Raw genomic sequence first — 9,385 nt, forward strand, 5'->3', positions numbered from 1 at the left:
TGCAAATGGAGAGTAGAGGAGGAGGAGTTTGGGATCTACAATGACCTAGATGAAAGAGCGATCTTCCTTGATGAATAGAGTCAACTCTTGGTGCTCTAGTGTCACGCTAGAACTATTGTACTCAAAAAATCAATCATTGCGTTGTTGATAATTCATATGTGTTGTGGATAATTGTTGGTCCCAATTGATGTGTAATTGATTCACCTTAGGCTAGCTGAAGTATCCCCTTTTCTAGTGGAGGTGAGAATTGCCTTATTTGCTTGAGAACAAGCAAAAGCTTAAGTTTGGGGGAGTTGATAAGTAGTGATTTTGACCGCTTAGTTGCTCTCTTTTACTTGCGTTTTAGCTCAAAAATGTTTAAAGGTATTCCCAGAAACTAACGAAATGCGCTTAATTGCAGGAATATTGGAAAATGAGCCAAAGAAGTTAAAATTAACTTATAAAAGAGTCAAAAGTGAACAAGAACTAAAACTGGGCAAAAAGGCTAGCAGTGCAGACCGTACAATTCTAGTGCGGCCGCAGAAGGAAAATCCAAAGAGTGGTGTTTTTGCCAGCTCAGGGAATGCGGACCACACTGAAATTGTGCGGCCGCATCCATTTTTATGCGGTCCGCAGGATTGATGATTCAGAGAGCAAGAAAGTAAAGGAGTGCGGACCGCGTCACTGTTGTGCGGCCGCATAATCCTAAGTGCGGCTGCACCCACTTTTATGCGGACTGCAGAAGCCTGAAGTGCCAAGTCCAAATTCCCAAGACTGCGAACCGAACGATAATTGTGGGGCCGCAGAAGCCCATTATGCGGACCGCACCAGAACTATGTGGTCGCACAACCCTCGCAGGAGCATTTTTGTCATATATTTTTAGCTTAGTATAAATAGAACTTTTTGTCGTTTTTAGGTTAAGTTTAGTTTGCAGAGGTGCACCTGAGCCGTTTTCTTTACTTCTTTGAATAATTTTGTACTAGATTGACTTCTTAACATTAGATTTTATTTGTTTCATTAATTATTATGCATTTTATCTTAATTTCTTCTTGTATTTCTTTATTTTTCATGAGTAGCTAAATCTTTAGCTAGGGTTGTGGCTCAATCCTAGTGTGGGTACTTAATGGGTATTAATTTTAGGGCTTGTTTGTGATTGAATTAGTGATATTTAGCCTTGTTTATGCTTAAATTTTAGAATTAATGGTTGCAAACATTGATTCATGCCTAATTGACCTAGTCTTTGCTTGAGAAAGAGAGACTAGGTTTAGGAAAGCTTGGCTAACAAGGAATTGGGTGAACTCAAGAAGTTGATATCCCCAATTAAAGGGTCAAATCTAGAGATAGTAAGACCCGACTTAAGCATATATCACTTGATTTGTGCAATACCCATTTGGGCTTGAGAAAGCCAAATTGGGCAAAATCACTCAAACTACCGAGAGGTATAGAGCGAGCAATTGTATGTGATTGCTATATTACGACCCTGATAAATCAAACTTGCCCTATTATTTATAATTCGTTAGGTAGCCACCTAGGTGGAAGTCACGACCCTAGATTCCTTTATCATTTGAAAAAAACTTAATACCAAAAATATTGTCTTCTAGTTTATTAATTGCAATCATTAGCTAAAAGTAGAAATAGAAACAACCACCAAATATGTGGAAGTGCAATCTAAGACACAACATACATTTACTCCAGTTATATACCTGATCACATATCTAACTCCCTGAGGCATCGACCCCGACCTGTGTTGGGATTATTATTGCTTCGACCGCCTCACTACCTATAATTGTGGTGTGAGTTTGGGCGATATCAATGAGCATTGACAGAAGCAGGTCTGAAGGAACCTTAAAATTATCTCAAGAAAAGTACATACAGAAGGTACTAAGTAGGTTCAGACTTCATGATGCAAAGACCAGAAGCACTCCACTGGGAAGCCATCTTAATCTGCCAAAGAACCAATCACCTAAGACAGATGAAGAAAGGAAGTACATGTCCAAAGTTCCATATGCTTCAGCAGTAGGAAGTTTAATGTATGCCATAGTTTGCACTAGACTTGACATAGCCCATGCAATTAGAGTTGTCAGTAGATACATGTCAGATCTAGGAAAGGAGTATTGGGAAGGTGTAAAATGGATATTGCGATATCACAAAGGCGCCTCAGGTATGACACTTTGTTTTAAAAGGAACAATATTATCTTACAATGTTTTGCTGATGCAAATTTAGGCGGCGATCTGGATAGTCAAAAACATACTACAGGCTACGTGTTCACCTTGGATGGTTCTGCTGTTAGCTGGATGCCCAGACTTCAGAAAAGTGTTGCTATATCTACCACTGAAGCAGAGTACATAGCAATCTTAGAAGCTGGAAAAGAGATGATTTGGCTCAAGAATTTTCTTAAAGAACTAGGTAAAGAGCAGGACAATTGTGAGCTTTTCAGCAATAGTCAGAGTGCAATTCATCTTGCCAAGAATCCAGTATTTCATGCAAGATCAAAGCACATCCAATTGAGGTATCATCATATGTGAGAGTTGATAAGTGAAAGAACTATTTCCATGCAAAAGATACCAGGATCAAGAAACCTGTCAGACATGTTGACTAACGTTGTCGGTGTTGACAAACTGAGGTTGTGCACTGCCTCAATTAGCCTTCAAGACTGATAGCGTGAAGGCGCCACCAGAGAATAGCAAATCTTTTTTTTTTAAAATTTCTTTCTTGATGTAACATAGGTTTGAGGGGGAGATTGATAGGAGCAAACCTGTTGTTGTATGTGAAAGAAAGAAAAGTAGACAGAACAAAAGAAAGAAAAGTCAAAGATACGAAAAATGATAGGAGGAAGAATTCATCTTTGAATTCTTTTCTTATGGCGTAAGTACTTACGTCGGCAGGGCATTCAAATGCCCATAAAAGGGGTATGTATTTTCATTTGCAGATCATCCCTTAACTTCTTCTTTCTCTTCAATTAATAATGAACTATTCTTTGTGTGACAATGGAGTAGGCAAAAATTGCCGAACTACGTAAATCTTGTCTTGTGCAATATATTATTTTTCTTTTAAATATTTTTTTCCCTTCGATTAGCCTAACACGCTTCTCAACAATAAGTGATCCATTTAACTGACCCTCCCAAACCTATATAGCTGCAAATATTTTTTTTCCATCAAGGGAGTGTGTTATCCCCACTGTAGAGATGTATGTCACTGGGAAATTTTTCTAATTTCTAATCTTTTATTACATATTGAAGTCAAAAAGCTGCCAGAAATCATATGAAGCTAAAAATAGAAGGTTCTTACACATTGAACTAATAGTCACTTCCAGAAATAGTAGGAGATTTTGCTGCTAAATTGATTTGAATACAACTAAGTGTGTCAGGAAGTCAAGTGAGCCTTAAAGCAACGGATGAAGTTGTTTCGACTTGTACGGGTTCGAGCTATGGAAGCAAAAACTAATGTTTGTATTAGGATAGACTGTTTCCATAACACTCTTTGGAGCGCGACTTTTTCCCGAAAATACTGCGTGAATGTGGGAAGCTTTGTGCATCGGATTGCACCAGTGCACAAAGTAGGAGGTTTTACTGCTGATTTGAATACACTTAAGTTGGTTGATTTATTACAGAGATGAAATTAGGATTTGAATTTGTGGGTTTAAAATTTTAGTCTTTTTAAATTATTGCCGTCAGGCTAGCTCCGTGGTTGAAGTGTGTTAACCACCATAGTACCTATAGTCTGGGTATTTCAGTTTACTTCAGTTCGCTAAAATAAATGTAAGTATAGGTGGATTTCTATTACTATTATCTTAGAGCTCGGTGCCTGGAATGTTTACTGCAAAGAAAATTAAATATGGAACATGAGTTAATTTTAGAGTCGTTAGACTGCTTGGACGTCAAATAATTAATGTCAAATCATTCTGCTTATTTTAAACCATAATTTTAGACTAAATAGAAAATTAAAGCTTAGCAATCGGTAAATGGAACGCTCAAAGGGAAAGGATGTGGTGCAATGAATGAGACTGCTCTTCCCTTAACTAGAGATCTCGAGTTCGAGCCCTGGGTATGAAAAAATCCTTGGTAGGGAGCGCTTCCCCCGAATGGAGCCTTATGCGGCGCGAATCCGAATATAGTCGGGCTCCAATACGGATACTGGATACCGGGTGGGAAACCCCAAAAAAAAATTCGGTAAATGGAGGGGAATATAAGTGCAGCCGTTCTCTGTTGTATCTGCCAATGAAGTAAGTGTTGACTCGTATTCAGTATTTCTGAGTATACAATACAGAGTGAAACTGGAAATACAGCTAAGTTTGAAGTGGAACAAATTAAATAGATCCTTAACGTGGTCCACCTCTTCCCCGTACTCCGCGCATAGTAAAAGCTTAGTACACTGTGCTGTCCCTCTTTCGAAATTCTTTTTTGCTGCTAAAGTTATGCAACAAAATAATAACATAACGAAAGTGCATCGGCCATCGACAATGTAAAAAATATTTACACAATCAATTTAATTATAAGATAATTGCATGTAAAACTTTATGATAAAATATTAATTTAATAACCTTATAAAGAATAATTGACCTGCTATCATAAGTTAAATTATATTATTAGTATTACAAAATCTTTATGCTACAGATGTATATATAACTTAAATACTAAAGGAAATCATTGGTCCATTATCCAATCACTTAAAACATCCTTGCTAGCTTATTGGCTTATTCTACTTTCTAGGAAACTAAGAAAATAAAACTATTAACAAAAAATGAATCTATATTCTACAACCGTTGATCTCCATTAAAATTCCCTCCATCATTTCTAGCCGTTGATCTATTTACATTGACTTTCTCGTCTGATCTTTCATTTCAAATAAATCTAAGGGAATAACTTGAGCTATAAATAATAACACTCTCCTTGTATCCAATCCTGCAGCCTGCAAACAAGAAATATAAAGTGTTAAGATCTTGAAATTTACGTTTACTACATAAAGTATATATTCATCTGAATTCTTGAGCAATTAAAGAGAGATAGATATAGGCATGGCAACTGAGCAAGAACAGAGTAGCAGTAGTAACAAACTCCAGAAATGGTCTCTTCATGGGAAGACAGCTTTAGTTACTGGTGGTACCAGAGGAATTGGGTAAGTTACTCTTGACTTTCGAATCGGAAACAACATCTCTGTCCTCCCAGAGTAAAATAAGGTCTGCATAACACTACCTTCCTCCGACCCTACTTATGGGAACTCATTGGGTTATTGTTGTTGGTGTACTCTTGACTTTTCGAACCGTTCTTCTTAAAAAGGAGGGTCAAAAATTAAGTGTCTACGGAAATGCGACTTTCTTCAATTATTTCTCTGTTCATTGTTTCTTTTATTTAGGTTTGCAATAGTGGAGGAATTAGCAGGATTTGGAGCAACTATACATACATGTTCAAGAAACCAGAAAGAACTTGATGAGAAAATACAAGAATGGAAAGGTAAAGGATTTAAGGTGACTGGCTCTGTTTGTGATTTGTCTTCCAAAGAACAAAGAGAACAACTTATTCAGACTGTTTCTTCTGTGCTTGAGGGCAAGCTCGATATACTGGTAAGTCTCCTTGCTAATTATATTTTTTTTCTCTACTGAAATTGTTAATTAATTAGAATAAAATGATCAATCTCCCTAAGCACAATCTATCCATCCTTATAGAATGTTGAGTTACCACAATGTACGAATAATAAACTCAGTGTAATCTTACAAAGTGAGGAATGTGCACATATCTTATCGCTACCTTTGTAAAGATAGAGAGATTATTTCCGACAGATCAAAGAATTTGAGTTACCGCAGTATTAATCACTAGCATCCGAAATTTATGTCTGAGGAGGATAGAATGTACAACAACTTTACCCCTATCTTTATGAAGATAGAGAGATTATTTCCAATAGACCAAGAAATTTGAGTTAATTACAAGAGTATTAATTACTAATATCCGAAATTTATGTCTGAAGAGGGTAGAATGTACAAAGATTTTACCCTTCATGAAGATAGAAAGATTATTTACGATAGACCAATAAGAATTTGAGTTACCACAGTATTAATCACTAACATTCAAAATTTACTGAGCCGATTAATCTAGATTTGCACCGCCTAGAGAGAGTTACCAAGGACAATCTTCTTAATGTTTGAATTTAATTTTAGACACTATTTGATTTATATTTTTTTTTAGAAACAAATACATGATATCACGAATATGTAAAAGTATTATGCATATTTATTTTAAGATTTAAAAGGATTTAATTAATCCAGTTAACTCTTTGAACAACATCATTTTAAGTGAGAGGGAGCTCTTATCTCTATTCTCTACTGATTTTTCCATATGTTAACACATCTTTTTGTTATAAATCTCTAACTTTAAGAAGTAAAAGCATGTACTATTAAATATGTAAAGATGGATTTTAATCTATTTAACTCTTTAAATAGTAAATAACATGTAGTATTAAATGCGACAGAGAGCTATTAAAAGGACGTAAAACCTCTCTGTTGAAATTGTAACGTAAACACCCTCGTCATTGGCGCCACATGCCAAGATATAAGTGAAATAAGAATAGGAGGGGAAAGGCCAAATTTAGGTGACAAACTTCCAACAGCATCAATGATAGAAGACAAAATTGGAATACTGTAAACGTTATATTTTCTTTCCTGTCCTTTTCTTATATTTATAGCTAATTCTCATCTCTTGGAACTACTTACTGACATATAGGGTCATTGCATTATATGTATTTTCCAAAAGTGTGTTAACCGAGACAGACCTAGAATTTGAAGATAGCGGGGTGCATGAGCAAACTGTTCAACCAGTACCCCGTAATTAGACTTAATTTTATAATTTCAAACAAAATATATGATCGTCTTTAATATATATATATATATATATATATATATATATATATATATATATATATATTCAAAAATTTATCAAACTTAACAAGGTCCGTGACCCCTATTCCCGAAGCATAAGTCTGCCTCTCTGCGAGTATAACTACACCCTCTTAGTTTTGGCAAATTAAGTGAAATATTTAAAAATGATCAATATGGCTTAAAATATTAAATAATATGGACGAAGAGTGCATATGGTATTCCCTGCGTTTCAAATTAGGCGAGGTACTTTCATTTTTAGTATGTTCCACAATAAATGACTCATTTTTAAATTTGAAAATAATTCAACTTTAAACTTTTTATTTTACCCATTTACCCTTAATGAGAAGATTTTATAACAACAAAAATGTCATGGCCACATAAAGATTTTACCCCCTAAGTTTTTAATACTACAAATTTCAAAAAAAAAAAAAATTCTTAAACTCCGTGCCGAGTCAAACTATCTCATCTAAATTGAAACGGAGAGAGTAATTGATTATAATCTTGTTCATTTTGTTTCATATGGAACTTTATTATAGGTGAATAATGCTGCAATAAGTATGATAAAAAGAGCTGCGGATGTAAGTGCAGAAGATTATTCAAAGATTATGGGAACCAATGTGGAGTCCCCTTTCCACTTGACCCAAATTGCTTACCCTCTCTTGAAAGCATGTGGAAATGCAGCTAGCATTGTCTTCATTTCTTCCCTTGCTGGTTCAGTTGCACTACCTGCACTTTCTGTCTATGGAGCTTCTAAAGGTAAAATTACCAACACATGAAACTATTATATCACAGGGGCCGGCAGAGCCAGCATTATAGCTACGAGTTCAGCAGAACGCAATATCTTTGGCTTAAACTCTGTATTTGTGTTAAAAAATTCATTGAATATGTATAAATAGTTTATTTAGAATCTACTCCCCCCATTCATTTTTACTTGTCCACTATACTAAATCAAGAGAAAGACAACTTTTTTTTCTCTCCTATTTTACCCTTATCATTAATTGCTCATTTTCAAAATTATTTTTCAAAACTTTTTAAAATGCTATCATTATTGGGGTTTAATTTATATGGTAAAATATATGCTACAATTATTATTTCTTAAGAAACATGAAAAGTTCAAAGTAAATAAGTAAAAGTGAACGAAGAGAATAGTAAGTAAAAATGATTATGGTTGAGAACTCATAAACTAAAAATTCGAGCTCCGTCAACATAATATTTCGGTTATTGCTTGAAAAGTTTCTTGATTTCAAATTAGTGATTATTCTTTTATTGAATAAATAGGTGCAATCAACCAGCTGACGAAATTTTTGGCATGCGAGTGGGCTAGTGACGGAATTCGCGTTAACACAGTCTCTCCATTTGCTGTCAAAACCAACATTTTGAAACCGGTAATGTCCCTAGTATCCAAATTTGCACTTCAGCTGTAACATATTTTTTTCCAATTATAGAGTACAAGTTTTGAATAGATATTTTCTAGTCTAAATGGTATGACATTATCATAAAATGAGGAAAGAACACATTGATTTTGGAGAAAGTATTCAAATTTGCTAGAGCTCGACACAAAATACTATGCCCCTATGTTATGTTGTCGACGCTGCAAATGTCTATATATTGCTTAGCGTGCAAGGAAATGTTATAGTCTCACGTTGGTTGAGGACAGTAGCAAGGCTAGGAAATTTAGTAAGGGCATTTAAATTTTGAAGTGGGTTATGCAAGGGTGTTTAAAATCTATTTTTTACTCAATAACAAATGATATTTTATCCCATACATAGCTTCTCCCGTGGTTGAGGATGTAATTTAATGTCTTTTATCCATATTTTTTTTACAACGTTTAGCTATAATTTGCAGGAGGACATTGACCCGTCATTATTGGGAAATTATTCAGAACTGATGTGCAGAACACCTTTGAAACCAATAGCAGAGCCAGATGAGATATCGCCATTGGTGGCATTCCTTTGTCTTCCTGCTGCTTCACACATTACTGGTCAGATTATTCATGTTGATGGTGGATTTTCAGCTGGTAGTTTCAAATTCCAGTCTTAATTAAATACCCAAAATACAAAGAAAAATACAACATGGGTTGGCTCTTTTTTGTTTTATGTTTTTGTATCAACAAACAATGTTCTTGTAAAAGGTTGGCTCTTTCGCAATGTAAAATTGTTTCCTTGCTGGCAGTAACGGAAAATTTAGTATTGTTGATTTTTACAAATTTCTTAAATTCAACGAGAGCAATGATTTGTTGAGACTGATTGATCTTGCAAATGTAAACTGCCAAACAAACTAATCATTAAACGTTGTAATTAATGGTCTAATGCTTATCAGAGTGTCAATTCCATTACTAATTAACATTACTTTGTGTCATTTGTTTCGAACGGATATCGTGAGATAATCAACGAAGTACTATGATTACGTTGAAATTTGAAAATGATCAAGAATACTAGTATCAATTTTCACTTTTTTCCTTTTGTGAATTTCGTTTTTGTACATGAGGTGAATACTAGATTTGAACTTTTACTATTATAAAATAATGACAGAATAAA

The 9,385-nt window shown here is 34.8% G+C and overlaps 1 protein-coding gene across 1 annotated transcript; it reads left to right on the top strand.

The window, feature by feature from the left end:
• The first annotated feature begins 4,845 nt into the window (after window positions 1-4,845).
• Window positions 4,846-9,090, top strand: LOC104223802 (tropinone reductase homolog At5g06060-like). The gene is made up of 5 exons (XM_009775305.2): window positions 4,846-5,095; window positions 5,333-5,540; window positions 7,385-7,604; window positions 8,127-8,233; window positions 8,694-9,090. Exons 1-5 carry the CDS (start codon window positions 4,995-4,997, stop codon window positions 8,886-8,888), a joined length of 831 nt encoding a protein of 276 aa, XP_009773607.1. The 5' UTR covers window positions 4,846-4,994; the 3' UTR covers window positions 8,889-9,090.
• The last annotated feature ends 295 nt before the right edge of the window (window positions 9,091-9,385 follow it).

The sequence above is a fragment of the Nicotiana sylvestris genome, chromosome 12, assembly GCF_000393655.2.
Source record: "Nicotiana sylvestris chromosome 12, ASM39365v2, whole genome shotgun sequence".
Classification (NCBI taxonomy): Eukaryota; Viridiplantae; Streptophyta; class Magnoliopsida; order Solanales; family Solanaceae; genus Nicotiana; species Nicotiana sylvestris.